The 24264-nt window shown below is 36.1% G+C and overlaps 2 protein-coding genes across 3 annotated transcripts; one reads left to right on the top strand and one right to left on the bottom strand.

The window, feature by feature from the left end:
* Nucleotides 1–4488: 4488 nt before the first annotated feature.
* On the bottom strand, nucleotides 4489–9467 carry LOC115981668 (zinc finger protein 4-like). Of its 2 annotated transcripts, XM_031103958.1 has the most exons (3): nucleotides 9042–9467; nucleotides 6235–6383; nucleotides 4489–5561 (listed from the first exon to the last, which is right to left on the bottom strand). In XM_031103958.1, exon 3 carries the CDS (start codon nucleotides 5476–5478, stop codon nucleotides 4720–4722), a length of 759 nt encoding a protein of 252 aa, XP_030959818.1. In that variant the 5' UTR covers nucleotides 5479–5561; nucleotides 6235–6383; nucleotides 9042–9467; the 3' UTR covers nucleotides 4489–4719. The 2 variants fall into 2 exon arrangements, with proteins under 2 accessions (XP_030959818.1, XP_030959819.1); XM_031103959.1 differs by lacking the exon at nucleotides 6235–6383.
* An 11165-nt stretch (nucleotides 9468–20632) lies between these two features.
* LOC115980864 lies at nucleotides 20633–21772 on the top strand. Its single transcript, XM_031103072.1, has 3 exons — nucleotides 20633–20903; nucleotides 21141–21237; nucleotides 21436–21772. Exons 1-3 carry the CDS (start codon nucleotides 20633–20635, stop codon nucleotides 21770–21772), a joined length of 705 nt encoding a protein of 234 aa, XP_030958932.1.
* Nucleotides 21773–24264: the final 2492 nt, after the last annotated feature.

Below are 24264 nucleotides of genomic sequence, written 5' to 3'. Positions count from 1 at the left end.
ATAGTTAAATTGTGAGAAGACTTCCTTATTTTTCATTTGAAACACTCCTCAGGAGATGCAAGATGTGATTAAGAATCGTTTAGGGGATAATATTATAGAGGAAAATGAGAAATATTTGGGTTTACCATCTTTAGTGGGGAAAAATAAGCAAAATACTTTTTACCAACTGATTAAGAGGTTGAACAATAAATTATCAAGATAGAAAGAAAAATTGCTTTCCAATGCTGGGAATGAAATTTTGATTAAGACTATTGCTTAGGCGATGCCAACATATATACCGTGAGTGTGTTTAAGCTTCCTAACAATCTTTGTGATGAGATGACTAGTATGATGCGTACATTTTGGTGGGGACAAGCTAATGACAAGAATAAAATGGCATGGCTTAGTTGGGAGAAGATGTGTATGCCCAAGGAGGAAGGTGGTTTGGGTTTTCATGATTTAAAGGCCTTCAATTAAGCGTTGTTGGCTAAACAAGGCTGGCACCTAGAAATAGCTACAAATTCACTGGTTTATAGAGTCTTTAAGGCTCGTTATTTCCCAAACGGTGATTTTTTTATATATGTAGAGATGGGAAGCCACCCCTCCTATGCATGGAGAAGTATCATGACATCACAATCTCTTGTTAAAAAGGGGTATAGATGGCAAGTGGGTAATAGGCTCTCTCTTAATATCTTAAAGGATTTACATAAACCATCTACCTTCACTGTCACCCCTAGGCCTTTGGATGTGACTATATCACTTCTCATCAACCCTTATACTCGAGCCTAGAATTCAGCAATTGTTGGGTTAAGATAGATTGACTCCGGTTAATTAATTCAATTACCCAAGTTGATTAATTAGGTCAAATTACATGTAAATCATGGAGAGATCAACAAATCACCAAATAAACTAAATGCAATGAAAAAAAAATTGACACGGTGATTTGTTGATAAATGGGGAAAATCTCTCGCAAGGCAAAAACCCTACTAGGTGAATTTAAGGTCACCACTCTCAAAAATCTACTAATCAATAATCAAGCGGTTACAAGTATAAGGAATCTTACCACTAATTTAGCCTATCCCAAAATACCAACCTACATTTGAACATTCACTTCAATACCCAAATGAACTTGATATTGTAGTAGTCTTCTTTTCTTTGTTGCACAAATCTTCAATCCGTGACTAACTTCTTTGCATTGATCCCAGTACGTGATTAACTCTAGTAACTTGATTGAATGTTGTTGGTTGCAAAGTTTTTCACTTCATAAACGATAAAGATCAGGAAACACTGGATTACAAAACCTTAAGGCATATAAACACAATAGCTTCACACAGTGTATATGAGTTCTAGGTCTCTATTTTTGTGTTTGATGACTTTTAAAATAAGCTTTATATATGACTAGGGTTGTAAGAAAAAAAAATTCCTAATCAAACAAGTCATCATGGGCCGAATTTCAGATCTGAAAATTCTAAAAATCATAGATCTCGATAAATCGAGCTTGTGTCAAGCTTGTATTGAGCTTCTTCATTAATCCTCCATAGCAGTATCTGTCGAGACTTAATGAATCAGCTTTTCTTCACTTGTTTCTTGAATTAATCTTCATATCTTTAAATATACCACTTGATATGTTCGAACAACATACTTCTTGAAATTAAAAACCCAACTTAAATCTACTCAATTATAAGTAAAGTACATTTCGTCAAAGAATTAGCCAATTATATAGAAAATATGACCCTAACAGCAATGATCAAAGAATTTTTTCACCAAATGATGCTTCGGCCATATAGAGTATACCCTTAAGTATGAGATTGCCTGCTGATTGGATGGTACGAGCGTACTCACCAAATGGGAATTTCATGGTCAAGAGTGCATATAGGTTAGTAGCAACATTAGGGTGTGTCGGATCTACTAGGGGTTCGTCCAATGTGCAAAATAAAAAAAAAATAAAAAATAAAAAGGGGGAAAATTTTGTGGCAGCATTATATTCCAAACAAGGTCAGGTCCTTTAGTTGGAGAGCTAGTAAAAACATACTACTGATGAAGGATAACTTATACCGAAGGAAGATAACTGAGGATCCTCTATGCGTAGTGTGTGGTTGTGAGCCAGAGATCATATCTTCTGGGATTGGGAAAAAGCTTGAAAAGTGTAGAAACTCACTAGAATTCCATTTGATACTCACAGGAGGATATTCCCTGAGTTTATCGATCTCTTATGGCACCTAAAATTTGAGCAACAACTAGGGGAAGAAATTCTGAAGCTCGTGATCATGGTGGCATGGAGTACATGGTATAATTGGAATGAAGTTTGTCAAGGTAAATTGAGTCAAGTCAGTGGGGCAATTCTTCACAAGGCTAGATTTCTGCTCGACAAATTTCAAATAGCCAACTTCAATGTTGCTCCGCATGTGGATCCGGTCTATGCCCAAGGGGAAGCTCCATGATCTCCATTGTATAAGCTTAATATTGATGGAGCAATCTTTTCTAGCTCTCAGTCAGCCAGTGAAGGGGCTATTATTCGAGACAATGAGGGAAGAGTAACAGTAGCTTTAAACAAGCACCTGCCTCTCCCATTGGGACTGTTGAAAGCTAAAGCAATGGAAGAAGGTGTTATTTTTGCCTGGGATGTGGGTATATAGGAAGTTATTATAAAGTGTGACTCCTAGATTGTGGCTGATGCTTTGAATGGTATGAGTGAGCCCAACTACGATAAGTAAAATTATTGAGGAGATTTGCCATAAGTTTCAAGAGTTTAGATGAGTACAAATATCTCGTATCAGAAGACAAGGCAACCGGTTAACACACTTCTTGGCTTAATATGCTAAGAATATTGTTAGTTATATAACTTGAATAGAGAAAAATACGAGTATGATTAAGTCAGATTTAGCTCAAGAAGTATTGTTTTTATCTTTCATCTTGATAAAGTTATGCATTTTTATCCCAAAAAAGAAAAAAAAAAAAAAAAAAAAAAAAAAGTATACTATAGCTAGGACGAGCAGGTTACCTAAAAAGGCATGCTAATTAAGATGACGATACATTCATTCCATTTCAAAAGGGACAGAATTCGATGCAAAGCTCATTTCTAAATCTAGTTTTTGCAAACATTTTGCTACTTCTCGGCAAATTTTAGTTCTTCCAGAGGCACCGATATCATATTCATAACTAATGTACAGTTTTTTTCAACATGCTACCTTTCAGCTATGAACTCTTATCCGGAATTTTTGTTTTAAAAAATTTATTATCATTATTATTATTTTTTTAATGACGTGGACCCTAGCAGGGTCCTTTGAACTCACCGCTGGAGAGTAACTCTTATCTAGTTATCCTAAGGATCACACAAAAGTTATATTGGTTTGTCACACTGCATCATTGTGAAACCAATTTAACTTTTTTGTATCCTTCATTGCAAACATCAAAGATTAATAAAGATGACAATACAAAGTCCAAATATTGGTAGCTTGGATATAGTTGACGGTGCTGTGCAGGATATTGGCCTCAACATGCACCCCTAGGAATAATATTGACATTCACGGTTAGATAACTTAAATCAACTTCCCTCCATCATACCAAATTAAAAGCCAAAAAAAAATTCATATTGTTAGACTTATGGTTAAGTGACTATATTCACCATTTCCTAACAGCTTAAACTTTTGAGACAATCGGTAATTTAACTTGGTATCAAAACAGGAGATCCTGAATTCGATCATTGGCTTTACTCTACCTCTCATTTAAAATGTTATACTCCCACTTGTTGGACCCCTACTTATTAAGGGGAAGTTTAGGCCCACAAGTGAAGAAAAGTGTTAACTTATGGTTAAGTAATTAAATAACAGCTTAAGCTTTTGGGACAATCACAAATTTAACTCATACCCACAAATAAATAATTAGGAAACCAATGATGAAACATTTTATAGCATGTTAGATAGGCCAAATTGTGAAGAAGTTATATAAGTTACCACTGTACCATAGCTGCAAGTGAAGTGCCTAATTCAAGGCTGAGTTAAAGCTTGAATGCTTTTGACTTGCCTGCCTGGGTCGGATTGGGTATATATCATTTCAGAAATCACCTTCCAGCTACTGAGAGAGACCTGATATACGGACACTAGAAAAATAAATACATGGGAATTTTATTTTTATTTTTATTTTTTTCTACCTTCCGATAGAGAGACCCGATCAGGCCTGCTCTTCTCAATCGTCTTCACAAAAAAAAAAAAAAAAAAAAAAAAAACGCAAATAATAAGTGCTAAAATGGAAAGAGCAGCCGGAAATGCATGTTTGAAGGATGTTTTTACGTACAAATGTTGGATGATATATTAATTTGTGGAAAAATAGTGTGTCAAAACATATTGAGATTAAACAAGGGGCTGCTTCTTCCATCTTAAAATGGTAAACTAAAGCACATCATCCACCAAAAGGAAAGAAAAATATGTAGAATTATAAAATTGCAAGTTTATCAATGAAACAGAAAGAAGTTTTAACTACTTACCCGAACAAGAAGAAGATAACAACTTATGAGGTGAACACTATTATCAACATTACTTGGCAAGCTCTACCAATTAAGTTCAACCTGCAGAAATTCTTATACAACAGTTGTAACATCTTTCCAGAACAGATAGAAAAGGAAGAGAGTTTTGATTAAAACGAAAGAAAAAGAAATATTTAAGAGCTCATAGCCGATGCCAATGCATATCTCATGTACAAAGGGAACATTGTCTGAAGACAATGATATTCAAACAAAAAATCTCAAAGTTTCAAAGTAAGATCAGGGGATGATGAAGTTGTCCTCGGTGGGGGTGCTGTCACAACAAAATTCATATTTGAATTTTGAGTTAATTCCATAGCCAAATTACCACCAACTGCTCCTACTGGTTCACTCACCTGCCGGAAACTCCCAGGCCAAAACAGTCCCACATCATCATCTTCAACAAACATTGGTACTCCAAAATAGCCTTGTTCAAACCTTGCTCCACCTCGAGGAGGCCTTTCTGATGGTAGTATTCTTTGGTGCATTGCAGCATGAGCTTCAATCCCAAGGGACCGAAATGCAGAACCATGAAGGGGAAGAGAAGCCAAGCTAGTATACCTATCAGAGAACATTCCCATCCGCATAGCACGTTTTGCCATTGTCCTTTCCCTCTTATGAGCATTTTGATGGCCTCCCAGCGCCTGTGAACTGAAGAACTTGCGCCGGCAGTAATTGCAAGAGAAAACCCTTGGAACTGTTGCTGCAGAATTATGGGCTGCTGCCTCACCGGTCTCATCTGTGGCCTTCATGTTAGCATCAATGGTGCTGAAGTGGAGTGTCAAGTCGAGTGAAACAGGCTTTGGATCTGGTTGAGGCTTAATTGCATTTGTGAGACAGGATGAATTAGTGGTGCTGTCCTTGGAGAGATCAAGAGATGCTTCTTGCACAGGTATATTTGAAGCTACTTGGCTGCTGACTTCTGACTCATTCTCAGATTCCAAGTTTGAATTTGGTGTTACCATGTTTGAGTAGTGCATGAGGTTGAGAGCTTGTTTCTTTTGACAAAAACGATGAAAGAATGATAAAGCCAATTGCTGACAGTGGTCACTTAGCTATTCACCTGCATGGACAATGAAACATTTTATTCACTGTATATACAGTGGCCAATACCGCTCAAATTGAGTATAGAGTGCACCCTTCTGGTTCTTCCATATATACAAAAACATTAGCTGTGCTTCATCCATGTACTACAGAAAAAATGCACAAACATATGCACATGCCTGTCCTTAAAAAAAAAAAGAAGAAGAAATGCAACATTTGATGCCATGTTTCAAACTCTTGATTTTGGGTCTACAGTATGCAGAAAACCTGTGTCAAACTACCATTTAAACAGTATTATAACAACAACAAAGCCTTAGCAACAAAACTATAGGGTTAACTATGGATCCCCAACTGACTAAATTGGGGCTGTTCACATGTATTCTTCACAGCCATTCTATCCTATTCAAAATCATACTCTCTGTCACCTACTTAATTAAAGTGTCCTTTTTAACTACTACTAGTGTAATTTTTTTGTCTTCCTCTAGCTTTTTTCTCTCTCAAGTTGAATAAGTCAAGTCGCCCCCAAAAGATCAATCATCCAGTGAATTACAAGGATGGTCCTTAGTGCTTATTATAGAAGATGCACCTGATGAACTTGTCATCCCAACAAGTGTAAAATACGCAGGCAGTCATCAATGTGAATAACATTATTAAGCTTCCACAAAAATAAATTCAGTTGACAATCTTACAACCTTTATTAAAAGAAATCACATCTATCACTCCGTTTGACAATGGAGAACAAGCTAAAATGCAGTATTTGAAGATTCATGAAAAAAATCGCAGCAGATAGATTTTGCCACATGCAACTGCTTCACCTTTGATGCTTTCACTCCAAAGAGATCTACAAAGCAACACAAATTTTTCAAGATCCATTGTTTATTTATATATATACATATTTGAGATTATTAAAGCAGATGGGAGGAAAAAAAGGCAAAAGTATGACAGCGATGATCAGTAACTCAAACTTTCAAATCTGTTAGGGGACATAGCCACAAGAATTCTAGATGATCTCATATCACTCCGTACTGTTGAAGTTTTTTTATAATTGCTGATGTTTTGATGTTTGCAGCAGTTGTTAATATATTAAAACAACTACAACCTCAATAACCACTACTACTAATTACAATGAGCACTTCCGAAAATGTTGGAATTCGGAATTTTAAAGGCTCAATATTAAAATATTTTTGTTCAATGTGTAATATCAAGAATATCAAAATTCCCAAATAACATCAGTAGGGAAAAGCATATTCAAAATCAATAATCCAAGATTCAAAATTCAAAATTCCTGCAATATGTGCTCAGCTAATAGTTCCTTCATTGTTGATAGGAAATTTGAAACTTAGAATTTGATTGAATGTAGATGAACTGCTTGATCATTGAAGATTGCTCAATTTGACATGAAAAGACACAAGAGTTTGAACTTATCCCATGGAAAGCCCAAATCAACTCAGTATATGCCCAATGTGGAACTCAACACAAATCCACACAATACACACTCAATCAATATCCAATCAACCTAAAAAAAGCATTAGCCACATTTGTGCTATACCCAAAATGACTAGTCTAGTCACAATTAGGACTCCTTATAGTTGTTAACAAAACCCAAATCAACCCAATATATGCCAAATGTGGGGCTCAACACACACACACACCCACACAACACACACTTAATCAATATTCAATGGGCAACCTAGTAATTGTGACTAGACTAGTTCTTTTGGGGTATGAGCGAAGATGTGTTTTATTGGGTTGCTACAATTGTGACCATGGAAGCCAAATTAAGTCTCTAGATTCGAGACATTGTTTTGATGAAATATTTTTTTTTTTTTAAATTATACAGATGCAATACAACCTTTTCTAGAACAAGGATTTATTATTCCATATTATAACACCATAAGTGCTAATTAATTGTTTAAAAACAAGTAGAATACCTCAACTTTACTGAATTTCATTATAAGATAGCAACAATTAACCCTCAGGGGTAGCCCAATCAGCTGAGGACCACGACTCAAAAAAGTGGAGGTCATTATGTTAGTTCGGATCTCCCCTTTCCCCTCCCCTAGGACCAAAACTCACTTGGGCTAAATTATACTTTTAGTCGTTGAAATTTGGTATAAGAATGAATTTGGTTCATCAAATTTAATAAGTTTGGGTTTGGTCCCTAAAATTTTTAAAAGGGAAGAATTTGGTCCCTCCTTTTTTCTTTTTCTTTTTTTTTTTTTTTTTTTTTTTTTTGTCAATGTGACTAATAGAATGATGAACCCCATTTTTGAGGAACTAAATCGAACCGGCCCATATTAATGGGACCAAAATCAAACCATCCCACATTTAAAGGACCAAAATCAAATCAACTCCATATTTAAATGACCAAAATCAAACCTCCGCAAAATATGAGGGACCAAATTCAAACTTTTCAAAGGACCAAAATTAAACTTATCCCAAATCTCAAGAACAAAAAGTATATTTTATCCTTAAAGAGAGAGGGGGGGGGGGTGTGGAAGCAAAGCAGCAATTAACCAAACTACTGCAAAAAAAAAAAAAAAAAAAAAAAAAAAAAAAAAAAAAAAAAAAAGACCCCATGGGAGGTTTGACAACCATATCTCGGATAAGCATTTATCATGAACCAAATACAGCCAAAATGATGGAAAGATCCCCTATTATGCAGGGAATGTATAGCACTAGGTTGTATCAATGAATTTTACATGAATGGAACCCATATTCAAGGTTAAAGATCATACCTTGCAACCTAAAACATTCTCACATTATATTAACTTGACTTGTGATGGTAAAGGCCCGTAGAAGATCTCTAAAAATGTTTACATATAAATGTATTTGCCATCTTCTATAATGAGTGATGATTCCTTAACATGAGAGACCCAGTACTGGTTAGGAATTTAGTAAAGCACTCCTCATGCTCAGCATAAGTCTACTGTTTTTATAATTTACTTTATGCAAGCAAATTACTAACAAAGTACTTACCAAAAGAAAATGATCGTATCTGACTTCGGATGATCTACTTGAGATTAACAAGTAGCACCTTCCCTTAAATGATTTTAACTATACTGTGAAATTACCACAACCCACCACTACCAAACACACAAGCACAGTAAAATTTAGGTAAGAAATCACATACTGCATCAAATATAGGTATATTATTATAACAGAAAACCAACAATCAACATCAAAAAAACTGGATCATCATCCCAGCTACCCATAATGGAAGCACAAAATATTAAAATTCTGTACATATCAAAAGTTAAAAAATAAAACCCATAAGAATTAAAGGTGAACAAATAAGTGAGGAGCTACAAACAAGTAACAACAGCTCAGACAAACCCCAAATCCACAACAGAAAAATTACAAAGTAGGGAACTTTGAGCAGCATCAACAACCATACAGCAACAAAGAAACAAAAAGCCAAAAGCAAAAGAAAGTTATAATCAGGACCAAAATATCTAGATGGAGTGATAAGAGTTGCTCACTCTCAGTGTCACAGTACCTTAAAATTGCAGAGTGGGCTTCAGTGATATGCATATGCTTAACTTTTAGTGTAGGCTACTGGGTTTTTCTAGTTTTTACCACTTGTGGAGTGGGTAGAGGAACATATAAAGAGAATAAATATGAAGAGGGAGAAGTAGAGAGAGAGAGATATGAATGATGATGGTAGGAAGTCAGTAAAGTCAGAGAGAAGAAAGGTAGAGTACAGTAGAACACAGCTGCTAGCTAGATAGAGAAAGAGAACACAGTTTAAACCTCTATCTTGTTGAATTTTGGGTGTACCCTTGTCTTCATGAGAACTAGCTAGCTAGCTACTAATAATAATCAATGAGAGAGAGAAAGAATACAAGGAGACAGGGAAAGCCAAGAGTACTTTTAAGTCTTTAACCTTAAGTCCCACATAAAAAAAGAGCCACAGTAGTTAGTGTAGTGTGAAGTGTCTATTTGTTGTTTGCTCTCAGTGCTCATCTCCTTTTCTTTGCTTTCCACCACTTGAAAAAAGAATGGTCAGATTCTTTTACAAATATTTTTATATAACTTAGTCAGGGCCAGTACTGCTTTTGTCAGATGGACTCCCAAAACGCCTCCATCTCCTACTTTCTTTTTTTTTTTTTTGAAGTTCCATCTCCTACTTGTGCCGTGCAAATTACATGCAATGCACATTCAATAAAATATACTAAAGTTTCATGATAATTCTATTTGACAATATGTATAATAAGTCTAAATGTGTAGATTTTTTTAATAAAAAAAAAAGGCAGAAAAAGTTATTAGAGTTACTTTTTTAAGTCGACATCATTTCATTTTATTAACCAGTGAACCATAGTTATTATTTCAGTCTTATTAATAGACATTGAACCGAAATTTGAATTTTTACCAAACACTTTCCATTGCAGATATATATATATATATATATATATATATAATATTGAATTGGAATTTTAAAATTTTTTTCCAAGCACTTTTCATTGCAAAAATGAACTAAACCAGAATTTGCAATTTTTTCCAAGCACTCCCCTAAAATATTGTCTTGTCATATAGTACCCCTTGTAATTTTGTATTTATTTTTTAATATTTAAGCCACACATTAATAAATTCATTTTTAAAAAAATTTATTGGGATTTGAAAAAAAAATTTGATAAATTTTTTCTAAAATTAATTTACTATTGTGTACCTAAAGTTATTATTAGTAAAATCCTTAGTAAAATCTTTATATATATATATATATATATATTTTTTTTTTTTTCCTACTTAAGGGACCTCAACTTTGTGGAGAAGGCATATTATTGGTGATGTACAACCCAATGCTTGATGACGTCACTAGGCACTAACTGCAGGGATAGGACAAAAAAGGCCAAGAGCCTAGGTAACCTTTTGTGGGCCCACGCAATTTCTCGGAAAATCTCATCTTGTACTGCGACATGATCTAGAAAAGCTTGAGAAACCAAGGCATACTTGTTTTCTATTTTATGATCTTCATGAAAAGAAGGATTGGATGTACTTATTCCAGATATTTTTTCTCTATCTCCTGTTTGGCCTTTTGGGCTCTGAGTAATAATGCTCAAAACATTGTCAATACTGTTTGTGTTTTGTTTTTATCTATTCAAATTAAATATTTCAGTATACACGTATTTTTGCGTACCATTTCAAAATTATTGCTAATTTTATTTTATAATAATTTTTTTTGAAGCCTATTTTATAATAATACAAATATACTAAATACTACAATTATTCTGCAAATAATTAATTATTTAACAATTTTGGCAAAACTCACACAAACAATATACAGTGAACTTTAATAATTTCACATAATTCTCAAAATAAAATTTAGAAATCCTTTTTTTTTTAAAGCACATCTTAGAATATAACTAGATTTAAGCTTAAAAAAAAAAAAAAAAAAAAAAAAAAAAAAAAAAAAAAAAAAACCAAAGAAAAATCCGTAACAACTTTATCAGTTGAATCAAGCTCAAAATATAATTCTGAACCAACCAAATAGCACATAGCCCATTATCAACACTTTAGTAGCTCAATCAAAAAACAAGAAAATGAAATTACCTTTGAAATTCATAAAAAAATCAAGTGGATCTTGTTCTTGAAAGTTAAGGCTTTTCATCTTGACAGTAAAATGGACCGATTGCTCCTCAAGGCGGCAATTAAGAGATGAGTGGACGATCAGGGTGTCAATTCAAGTGAGCGTGTCGTGTCAAGATAAGGTATTCAACTAAATGTCTCAATTCGAACCCGACTCATTTAATAATTGTGTCATGATCTTTCAACCCTAAACTGATATGTTAATGAAACGGGTTAACACAACCCAACCCACTTAACACGCTTAAAAAACGGATCATATTTGGTTGACATGAATATGACACAACCCATTTCAACCCACTTAATATTAAATATAACATCCATATTGTAAGGTTGAATTTAATCAACCATCATGTTGGCTTTATTTCGTGCCAAATTTGCTTGTATTTCAGCATTTAGTAACCCTGTATTTAGGTGGGATTGTTGTAAGGATAGTGAGTGAGACAGAGTGTTGAAATGCTCAAGAGTGTGCAAGAAAACAGAGACTCCGACTTGATCTCGCGAGTGACTTACGGTTTCAAGTCACCAGAAGCAGAACACGTGCCAAGCATGCCAGAAGTTGAAGCGTCATGCTAGCTGAGCACTACAGGAGAAAATAAAACAACTAGCCGTTCTGTTATCACGCGGCTAGATCTCGCGACTCAGTCAAGCCGCGAGCCACCCCTATTTTCAAAAACCTGACTCTTCACATTCCATTCTCACTTCAGTATAAATACCCTTTATACCCACATAAGAAAGAGAGCTTCCAAAGAGAATTTTGAGAGAGAAACCCTAGAGAAAAACAAGATTGATTCATCTACAATCTTTATATAGGAGTCTCTTCAAATTTCTCAACTCTCTTCCTCTCCATTGTTAAACCCTTGAGAGGTCTTTTACCAAAACCTGTTCTCACCATATCCATTACTGTGAGAGGACTGTTTGGTGTTCTGTGAAGCAGTTAGGAAGGAACCAATCTACATTGGTTGATGCCATGTTCAAGTAGCGGAATCCGGGAAGTTAGAAAAGAAACAGGTTCGGCGCAACCTCGTTGGAGCAAGAAGCTTGGAGGGTTTAGGTACACTGGGTAGATTAGGCTTGGAGGGTCTATTGCTGTTCATGTATCCCAACTACATTTTCTAGTGGATTACTTACCGCTTGGAGGGCGGCGGAGAGGTTTTACGCCGAGGGCTTCGGTTTCCTCTTCGATAACACATTGTGTGTTGTCTGTGTGTTTGTATCTTCCTTCCCTTTATCTTTGCCTTTTATTATCTGCTATGGATATGATTTTAATTGGTTTAGATTGATTACCAATTTTGTTTATAGCTTGTATTCATTTTCCGTACATTAGTTGTTTGTCATAAAACTTGAATTGGTTATTTTGTATTTGGAGGTCTAAACTTTCAAGGGTGTTTTATACACTATTTGAACTTTCATATATAGAAATAAATTTTTTTACATTCTAAAAGTAGTGTATACACTTCAAGTTTTCAACCCACATTCAAAATAATATAGTTCAACAAATTATAAGAAGGTTTATAGATTTAGAATTTGTAGGGTTTAGAGATCTAGAGTTTGTAACGTTTCAATCTACAATTATATCACATATAAGTTATTGTAATTACTCTCTTTTTTTAAGTGTAAAATATAGGTTGGATATAAAAAGGTATTTAACAAATCTAAAATAAAATGAATATTTATTTGTTATATGAGTTGAACAAGTTGGGTTAAATGAGTAATTTCGGGTTGACACAAATAAATTTGCATATCAAAAATGTCTATTGCAAGTTACATGAGTTGACCCGCTTATAACACATTTTTTTATTATGTCGCTTTCGGGTTAACTTGTTTATAACCAAAACCCGTTGAGGCCCAACGCTAGCCTGCAAAAACCAGTGTTGTGTTCGCGAGTCATGTCAAACATTGACACCCTATGGATAATGACACAAAATAGGTCTTCCTTCCTCACGACATAACAAACTAAGGAAATGCTCTAGTCTTATTTTTTGACAAGGGTGCAACAGTCCTCTGAACACTTCTTACTTAACCTAGGTACTAACCATGATCCTCATTGGCTTGGTGGTCCAATGGCCAACAACTTTTTCAAGATAGTATGAGTAGTAGCAGGAGCTGGAACATCCCTGGAAATCCTAAGGATGCACACATTAAGTCCTCAGGATATAAGCTAAAAAGAAAGGACAACTCTAGCTCATCTTTATATCCTTCAAGCATTATGACCTCAATAGGTGCAAGAAAGTGACTGGGATATGAGGGATGACTATCTTGCTTACATTGGGACTTTTTTTTCCCTCTAGCATAGCAAGTCGCCTCTCCTTCTTCTCTTCTCTAATTTGGGCACGGTCACACCTCATGGGTTTGAACCCTAAACCAAAACCATCTTTGTTTTATGCTAAAACACAAGAGGTTGTTTAGACCCCCAATTAAAAATTACGGCAAGATTGCTTTTACTTTTACTTAATCAAAGTGCGGAATAAAAGTAAATGTGCGCAATGAACCGATAACTACTCTAGTGCATAAACATAAACAACAAACAATAAAATGTAAAGCACAAGAGTAAAGGAAGAGAGATACAACCACAAGATAACATCAAGACGTGTTATTAAAGAGGAAACCAAAAAACTCGACGAAAAACCTCTATGTGACCGTTCAAGTCGAAATCGATCCACTAGAGAATAAAGTTGGAGTACACAAATAACAAAAGACCCTTCAAGTCTAGTTTACCCAATGTATTTGAGCCCTCCAAGCTCCTACTACCAATTGACTTCTCTCAATCATGTCTTCTCTAACTTTCCGGATCTTGCAATACGCCCAATTGTATCTGCCAAGCCTCATCAGCTTTTTTGGCATATCCTCAAAGCTTCTCAAGCTCCAAAACACTCTCTACACTCTGAAAAGTTGTGAGTTGTGTTTGGGTATAATTCTCCTCTCAAGGTATGACAATGGGAGAGGGAAAGAGGAGGCTACAATGATTTCTCAAGGTTTGGGTTGTGTTTGAGTAGCTCTCTCTCTAAAACATGGGTGTGTTGTGTTGTAGAAAACCTATCTAGGGTTTTTTTTTTTTTTTTTTTTTTTTTTTTTTTTTTTTTTTTTTTTTTTTCTGAATAGCCTATTTTACGTTTATGGGTAATGAGGGTATATATAGTATGGATGAAGGATAAGAAAGTCACATTTAAAATCCTCTAGGCATGTTTCGTAGATACCTTACGAGATGGCCTATCTTGCAAAGTACTCGCAAAATGAAGTCTGGCACTTAACTCTTCAGCTTCCTGCATGTGCTTCTCACGTGGTCTTTTCATAGGTTACTCTTCTCACAAACTTCTTGCGAGTTAGTTGTGAAACTGCACTAATCTTCATTTCATGCTCGATTCTTCACCAACTTAATACTAAACCCAATACAATAAAATCCCACAATATACAAGGAACAAAATTAATGCAATTACAACACTTTTTGTCATAGAATAAAGCCAACATAAAACATAGTTGTAAATCACAACTTTACAGCTTCTTTATTGACCAAGGGCTCCAAGACCTTATCCTGGTTGATACAAGAATTTCAACATTTGTTTAGCTACCATGATGACTGCTTCGGGTAGGCTATGGATCATGAATGCAACTTGGTGAATCACTAACACAATTTCAAACAATGGAAAGAAGCATCAAGAGTGGCATTGTCTTCCACATAGGGCACAAACACTTCTTGAAAGATTAGCATTGCTTCCTTGACCATAACAATTTCCATTTGGTTCCTTCCTATAAACTTCAATTTTTGGTGGATGGTAGATGGTGGATGAAAGGGCACAGGCCATGTGCAACCAAGGTCATCCTAGTAAGATATTGTAGGATGAATCAATATCAAGGACTTTGAACCTGATGTTGAAAACTTGAGGCCCAATCTCAACTTTGAGGTCCATTTAGCCAAAGACTTCTCTACTAGTATCATCAAAAGCTTGAACAATCACATTGCTTGGTCTGATAATGGATTAATATCTCAAAAAGGCTCACAATGGACATAAGGCAAACATTGAGCGCAAACCCATTGTCATTTAAGACCCTAAAAACCACCACGTCTTTGCTCTTCACAAAAATTTGGAGGGATTGATGTGACTGGTACCTTCGAGTGGCAACTTGTCATTAGAAAAAGTAATTTGATTGGAGGCAAGCACGGTAGTGACAAGATTCTTAAAAGATGAATCAGTGATGTTGGTCAGGACATAAGCTTCCTTAAGCACCTTCAAGAAGGTATTGCGGTAGGCTACGGATGAAAACAACAAGGACAAAACCAAAATCTAGGTCAATTGCTTCTTCCATTGATGAACCACTTCAAAGTCACTCTGGCAAATCACTTTAAAAAGTCCTCTACATCTTTTTCCATCACCTTTTTTCTTACGAGCTCTTTAATCCTCTTGTTAGCTTTTTTCTTTCTCTTCTCCACTTCTTTGAATACAAAACATTGTCCACTTCAAGTAGATCCCCTAAATCGGTTGACAAATTATGTTTTCCACCTTAGAGTTGTGGCTTGAGATCATCTTGACTTCATCGCTCCAAGGGGCATGACAATTGTTTGTGTATGGGGAGGGTTATGGAGCTTGAATAATTTCAAGTTGAATATTGATGCTTAGGACAAAGTTGGACTTTTTTGAGGAATTTTGTGTGGGATAAGATATCACCAATAGGGTGAACACCTCGAGTGTTTTCTTTTGGGATGGATATTTTAGATTAGGGATTTATCATTATGGTTGGGGTGGATTATATGATGAGTTTGGGGCCTCCTTTTAGGTAGGTTCGAGGATAATTTATTCAATCTTCTTAGGCTTAGCAACCTCAATCTCATTGACAGCACTTAGGCTGACCTCACCTAGAAACTCTTCTTCTTCCATGGCAAGCTTTCACAACTTCTCTAAATACTCTTTGAAATAGACTTTGAGTTTTTCCATAAGGGTTTGAGTATTTCTCCTCTAATAAGGGTGTAGAGGGCAACCCTCAATTTCCATACAATGCCTCTCCTTTTTGTGCCATTTTTTCATATTGGATGATTACTCAACCTATAAGGGTTTGGACTAGCTTCTTGAACTCTTCATATTCGGTGATAGCGTGTCCTACATCCTCTTTATGGTACTAATAAATCCATTCGCATGCAAAAGACCTCTTCAAGAGGTACTTATACTTAACTAAGGCTTCATATACATTTTTTCCAAGAGACAAAATGAGAAAGCATTACGATCTCAAGTTGTTCTTCCACTATCATGTTCACATTGTTCTCACCATGTGGTGACAAACGATTCTTCGTAATGTTGGGAGATAATTCCTTTAGGAACTGCAAGATATCTTGGTCAATCAAATCCTAGATCTTGTTCTTGAGTGTCCAACAATCTTCCAGGTTATGTCTAGGATTCCCAAAATGATAGTCACACTTCTTGGAGAAATCACAATAATTGGGTAAAGGATGGGCTTGGGCACAATTGGAGATACCAAGTGTTTCTCTAGAAAAATTGGATACAACTAAGAAAAAGAGTGTCATTTCTGAATTTCTTCCTTAGGAAATTTGCTTGGGTGGTACCACAATTGACATTGGTGTTACTTTGGGGTATTGGTTGAACTAGCTGAACAATGAAAGATGGCATAGGAGCTTGCGCTTTGGCGAGAGCCTTAGATATCATTTACACGTCAACCTTCTTGGTTTGTTGTTCATAGAGTGTCATAAAGGTGGCAATGTAGATATCGCATTTTGTACCCTTTATGACTCAGACCCCTGATCTCCAATGATGCTGGAACTTTAAGGCCCAAGACTAGTTTAAAGCCCAAACAGATATTAAATTAACTTGAGGAGTGTTAAAATGGAAAATATAACCTTTTAAATGAGCAAAAATCTATTTTTGAAAATAAAATGACCAAAGAGGCCCTCGGGCTACGTACTGGGTCGTGGCCTACTTACTCAAGCTAAAGGATGCGTACACAGGCACATTCTTGTGTATGCAACTAAGGTTTCAGAAACATAAGAAATGCAAGTTTTCTGCAATAATGGCTAAGGTTTGAAATGAATCCTACATCGTTTTGGAGTTATTTCAAACCCCATTTTTTCAACTATAAAAAGCCTTACAAGATTTATTTTCAAAACACACAGAAATCTCACGGGAAAAACCTAATATTCATAAGAAAATAGTGAATCAAAAAGGGAGTTTCTCACAAAACACTCTCAAGTTAATTTTATTTGATCGGGACATTTTCTGGCCCCAATCCTTCTAGTTTAACATTGCTAATCACTTTCTTATTGGTTTGTGAATAGATTTGACTAAGCGGAACGGTCAAAATAAAGCTTGGAAAGCTTTTGTGTGAGGTATCTAGTCTAAAATTCTCTTTTTCCCTTTCTTTTATTTTCTGCCTTTAAATACTCCTGTTTGCTTTTCTTTTTCTTTTTTTTTCTTTTTTTTTTTTTTTTTTTTTTTTTTTTTTTTCTTTTTTTTTTTTTTTTTTTTTTTTTTTTTTTTTTTTTTTTTTTTTTTTTTTTTTTTTTTTTGTTAAGATATGTTCTAATATGCCTTCCTAGGTTAGGTTTAAGTTATTGTATGCTTAAAATGCATGTTAGGGTGTTAGAATTGTTGTTTTGAAGTTTTGCTAAGTTTCTGCGTTTTTAGGGTTTTCTGGGCAAGGATCTACATACGCATGATCTAACCTGCACACGTAGGCTTGATTATATTTATGTAGACTTGTTCTAGTGTGCGTGATGCCGTTGCCCAGAAACCCTAATTTTTTTGTTTTTTTGTTTTGTTTTTTGTTTTATGTCTTTTTTTTTTTTTTTTTTTTTTTTTTTTTTTTTTGTGTGTGTTTGCCTTCATATGTTTTGTTTGGCCTTTTTTCATATGTTTTAGGCCCAATAAGTTCCTGTCCACTTTTTCACATGCTTGTTTGTTATCACATGTTTAGATTAGGGTTTGTCTTAGGGTTTCTTCGTTTTAATACCATCCATTCACATGTTCATGCATGAATGCCATGGGTGCTGTGTTGCTACAAGGTAAGTGAAAGGTAAGTCATGCATTGAAAATGTTTATGCATTTGTGATATGATCTTGAGTTGATGTTAGAGATGAATATGAATGCTTGGATCTTTCCTTATGCTAGATAAGTATGCTTGTTTAGGGTTAAAGATGTCATGTTGTTTGTTAGATACATGTTAGTATGTGTGTGAGTTTATAATGCAAGTATTTAAATAGTTTATAATAGGGCTAAGACATAAGACACAATGATGGGAGGTCAACCTTAGGGTTGGGCGATCTTGGGTGCCTAATACCTTCCTAAGAGCGCACCTAAACTCTGAACCCATACTCTGATAGTAAGATCAAAATGTCCTTCTTCAAAGGGACGCTATATATATGATTCCTAGACCATTGCAAAGACTAGGTGACAACTCCCCCCGTGTGTCCACAGTGGCGACTTCACTGGGGATGGTGAGTTTAATTCCTATGTGTCTTATTTCTTAACCTTAATAAAAGCTTTTTTAATACTTGTTTGCACACACATTCACTTGTTCTTTTGTCCCTTAACCTTGGTTAGTAATGAGTGGGAAGGTGGAAGGCTCCATACGGGCCCAAGTCTTCCGAAGTTCATCTCTCCAACTCACAATCGATGCCATCGACTATGATAGGCCTTGAGTATGTTAAAGGTTTGCTACCAATCCACTATGGGGTCCACTTAGGCCCTCGGTTGGAATCATAGCCCACCTGGTTGGAATCATAGCCCACCTAGTTGTAAGTGACCTATTTATCTATCCCTTTAGCCTTAGGGAGCCTACCCATATTAGAGAGATCCTAGACCGTATCACAAAGGATACCCTTTATATACCTCCTGTTTGTTCAACCTTTCACCATGTGTTCACCTAATTCTAAAGGACAAATAAAAGGTATAAAATGGAAAGAATGGCCCTAAAGTTATGGTATACCCTAAGATGTTGTGAGATAAAAGAAAAGAAGTCCTCACATATAAGAGGCTTATCCCTAAAATCCGAAGACACATCTTAACTTCAAGGGTTCATAAGATCATAGCTTAATTGCTATCATAGGCCCAAATGGAAAAAGCCCATTTGAAAAAAAAAAAGACTTTGGGCCTAAGGTAACAATATGCTATGGACTTAGCATCCAACATCCTTCAAAGCTAAAATGAACTTCCTTAGTCTTGGGTTTCTTTGTTGCATGCCTAGGCCCAAAATGATGAGAATTTCATAGACTTTAAGAGGAATGCTACAATGTATTCTAACTAGAGGGCTATTCCAAGAAAAAAATGATGAAATAATGAATAAAGAATCGAAACCCCAAAAGTGACGAATACATTGCAAGCCCAAGTTTGAGACAAAGGGTTGAAAATTCCTAAGTACATTCTAATGAAAGCCCATGAGAGTAAGATGAGAGTTTTATTGTAAATGAGAGGCAAGGATCCATAAGAGGGAAGGAAGTTGTATTGTAATTGGGACTCCATTAAAATGAACTTAAGAATTTTCTAAGGACATCTGAAGTTTAAAAAGGAACTTTTAATTGGAAGATGAACTTAATGAAAATGGGGCTTCTTTCTAGAAATCACTCTGAACCAAGTCCAATGGAAGACAAGACATCCAAAAGGAAAACTGGTTGAAGAAAGACAATGGGAAGAGTAGCAAGCCTTAAGAAAGAAAGAAGAAAGAATTCACCATGCATAGTGTGGGGCCCATTAATAATTGGACTTAGGTTGGGTTTTCTAAAAACATGGGAAAAGAGTTTTGTAATGCAAGTTCCAATGTACTTTTCAATATTTTCAATAAGATGAATTCTTATTTGGCTTATTTTGATGTGTCTCCTAACATTGAAATTCTACACTTAAATGATTCAAATGAAATTAATAGACAATTGGAAAAGAAAATTAAACCTATGGAACCAACTCTTAAAGCCATTAATTTAAGCAATGATGAGAATCCATGCTTAATTAAAATTGGCTCAACTCTAAATGAAAAAGAAAGAAAAGATCTTCAAGAATTCCTCATAGAATTTCAAGAGGTGTTTGCATGGTCCTAAGAGGACATGCCTAGAATTGACCCCGAGATAGCTCAACATCACATTGACACTCATGATCACATGGTGCTCGTCAAGCAAAAATTGAGAAGAATGAGGGCCTAATGGCTTTTAAAAATCAAGGAGGAAGTCACTAAGCAATTAAAGGTAGGGTTCATTAAACCCATGCACCAAGTCGAATAAATAGCCAATGTTGTGCCCGTACCTAAGAAGGATGGGAAGATGAGGATGTGTGTGGATTTTAGGGACTTGAACAAGGCATGCCCTAAGGATGACTTTCATCTCCCTCACATTGATGTCATAGTGGATAACACGGCAAGAAGTGCCTTGATGTCTTTTATGGATGACTTTTCGTGGTACAACCAAATCAAATGGCTCCCAAGGACGTGACCAAAACTACCTTCACTATCGAATGGGGAATCTATGATTACACGGTGATGCCGTTTGGCCACAAGAATGCTGGGGCAACATACTAAAGGATGGCTACGGCCTTGCTACATGATATGATGTATAACGAGGTAGAGATGTATGTCGATGATATGATAGTGAAATCCAAGGATAAGGAAAGCCACACCATAAACTTGAGGAAGTTCTTCAAGAGGATTAAAGAGTATAGGCTAAGATTGAACCCCCAAAAATGTACCTTCAAAGTAACCGTCGGAAAATTGCTAGGCTTCCTAGTGAGTGATAGAGGGATAGAAGTTAACCCATCCAAGATTAAAGCTATTTTAGAGATGCCTCCACCCAAAAGTGAGAAAAAAAAAATAAGGGGTTTCTTAGGTCGAATACATTACATTAGTCGATTCATTGCCAAGCCCACCTCTACTTGTGAGCCCATCTTTAAACTGCTAAGGAAGAATGAACCACATACATAGAACGATAAGTACCAAAAATCCTTTGAGCTTATCAAGGAATATCTCATCCACCCACCTATCCTAGTGTCTCCATAACATGGAAGACCCTTACTCCTATACCTCTCTATCATAGGGAATACGGTTGGAAGTATGCTTACACAAGAAGACAATGACAAAAATGAGAGGACCATATACTGTTTGAACAAGAGGTTCCATGATTATGAGACTAGGTACACTCCCATAGAAAATTCATGTTTTGCACTTGTTTGGGCCGTATAGAAATTGAGACATATCGTCTTACCTTTCCAAATATGGGTGGTAGCAAGAATGGACCTATTGAAGTATCTCTTTGAGAAACATGCTTTGAGTGGAAGATTGTCAAAATGGTTGATCTTGTTAGCATAATTTGATTTGAAGTATGTGGCTAGGAAAACTATCAAAGGAAGTGTCGTGTCAAATTTTTGTGTCGAGAATCCTATAAAGGGGGAAGATGGTAAAGAAGACTTTCCAGATGAGAACATTTTGGATGTTGAGTTAGGAGCATGGAAGATATACTTTGATGGAGCCGTAAACCAATGTAGGAATGGGATTGGAGTACTCTTGATCACTCCCGAGGGATCTCACATACCTTTAGCAATCGAGCTGAACTTTGAAGCGACTAATAACATGGCTGAATATGAGGCTTGTATTGCCGGAATGGAAGCTCTTGAATTAGGGGTAAAGGAGGCCAAAGTCTTTGGGGATTCAACTTTGGTTATAGCCTAAGCGCAAAAGTTGTGGAAGGTGAAGGAGGAACATTTGAAGCCTTATCAACAATACTTGGAGGACTTGACCAAGACCTTTGACAAGATTGAGTATACAATCATCCCTAGAGCTCAAAATCAATTTGCAGATGTTTTAGCTACTTTAGCCTCCATGGTAGAAATACTCGAGGGAGTATGAATATGACTCTTAGAGATTGAGCAAAGTTATGAGGAAGTGTACAAGAGGAAAATCGAAGCTTCAATAATGACCATAAAGGAAGAGGAAGTTTCATGGTACTATGACATCATGAAGTTCTTGGAACTAGGGGCATATCTGAATGGTGCCAATAAGAGAGAACGTCGTTCCATTAGGATGATGGCAACTCAGTATATCCTATGTGGGAGACAACTCTATAGAAGATCCTATAATGGCATACACCTTCATTTTTTAAAGAGGGAAGAAGATGAGAGACTAATGGAAGAAATGCATCAAGGGATTTGTGGTCCTCATATGAATGGAAGAATGTTAGCCAAGAAGATCCTCAGGATAGGGTACTACTGGAATACGATAGAGACTGATTGTGTGGACTATACAAAAAGTTGCTATGATTGTTAAACACATGCTAGCTTGAACCATATACCACCTAGTGAGTTGTATAACATGACTTCTCCATGGCCATTCTCGGTCTAGGGCATAGATGTGATTGGAAGGATAGCTCCGAAGGCTTCAAATGGGCATGAATACATTTTGGTGGCAATTGACTATTTCACCAAGTAGTTGGAGGCAGCCTCTTATTCCGTATTGAAGGTTAAGCGTGTGACTCGATTCTTAGAAACAACATCATATGTCAGTTTGGGGTATCCCAAGAGATCATTTCTGATAACGGTTCCCACTTTGAGGGGGAGGTTCGAAAGATCATGGAGTTGTACAACGTTGAGCATCCCAAGTCTTCACTGTATCGACCACAAGCTAATGGGGCTGTGGAAGCAGCCAATAAGAATATGGAGAACATCCTAGTCAAGATGGTAATGACATACAAAAATTGGGCCTAGAAGCTTCCGTTTGCCTTATGGGGTTATAGAACTTCTATCCATGCATTGACTGAGGCAACACCTTACTCCTTGGTTTATGGTAGTGAGATAGTGCTTCCTATTAAGGTGGAGATACAATCTTTGAGGGTATTGGTGGAAACCAAGGTCCTAGAAGAGGAATGGTTAAGAAGAGGTATGAACAACTGGCTTTGATAGATAAGAAGAGGGCTAGGGCACAATATTATGCACAAGGGTACCAAAAAAGGATTGCTAAGGGCATTTAACAAGAAAGTGAAACCAAGAAACTTTTAGGAAGGAGACTTGATCCTAAAGGTGCTTAAATATGAGACCTTTGATCCAAGAGGGAAGATGAAGCCAAGGTGGTCTGAGCCTTTTATCATTAAGAAAATCATGTCTAGAGGTACTACAAGAATCACAAATTTGAATGAGGAAGAGATTCTTCACCCAATTAATACGGATAGACTCTGGAAATACCACATTTAAAAGCCAATAAAAAAGAAAAACCTGCTAGGTTGAAAACCCAAAAAGGTGGCCTAGACAAAAATTAAGGCAAAAGAACCCCGCTAGATTGAAAACCCGCAAGGGCGGTCTAGGAAAAAATTTGGGGAAAAGACCATGGGCATGGAAAAAATTACCAAAGGGACATCATAGGCAAAATTTACATGGTAAAGAAAAAAGAAAAGAAAAGAAAAAGAATAATGATTACAATAAAAAAAGATAATAAAAGGAAATTCTCTTACTGCCCAAATTAAAGGATAATAAGATTGTTTTCATAGGAGATTTGGAACATTCCAATCCTTTATTAAATTCAAAAACAAAATATGAGAATCATAAAAATTTGGAAAAGTAAAAAATAAGGCATATCAAGGTGGTCACATAGTCCTCCTTATTTTCTAGTTGTAAGCCTTCTCATCCTTCAGAATCCACTTCATGTCATCCTCCAACCATTGCTTGTACCTTATAGTGGGATAGATGTATTTAGGAGGAATGATGTCTTTCATCACCCTACAACGTGGCTAAGCCTTACTGATCCTGCCCAAGATCCTATTAGTGAACACTACGTTGTGGTAGACCCCTTCATCATCAGGAGCTCCTTGACGCTCTCCAAACTGCCTTAAGATATGACAAGTGGAGTAGTGAGAGCAGCATCGAAACCCAACTAAAGTCACACAGTGGTTCTTTCAGTAACTATGGACCATGCTTGAGATATGCCACCATTCCACGACCCATTAAATGTTGGTCTCCTTGAGGTGACCCATAAGCTCCATATATGCCTTAAAGCCCATGTCATTCTGATGAAGTCAACGGTCCCTAAGGTGCCTAGGTAGGTAGGTGCTGAGAGGAATGAAGGGAGGTTGAAGAAATAGAAGTCTCTCTTGTAGTCATATCAAGAAAAAAGAAGGAGAATGAGAGAGAGGAGGGAATTTAAAAAATAAATAAATAAATAAAGAAGAAGAAGAA

The sequence above is a fragment of the Quercus lobata genome, chromosome 3 (assembly GCF_001633185.2).
Source record: "Quercus lobata isolate SW786 chromosome 3, ValleyOak3.0 Primary Assembly, whole genome shotgun sequence".
Classification (NCBI taxonomy): domain Eukaryota; kingdom Viridiplantae; phylum Streptophyta; class Magnoliopsida; order Fagales; family Fagaceae; genus Quercus; species Quercus lobata.
The sequence above is the reverse complement of the archived record's forward strand: the minus strand, read 5'-3'. Positions and strand labels throughout refer to the sequence as shown.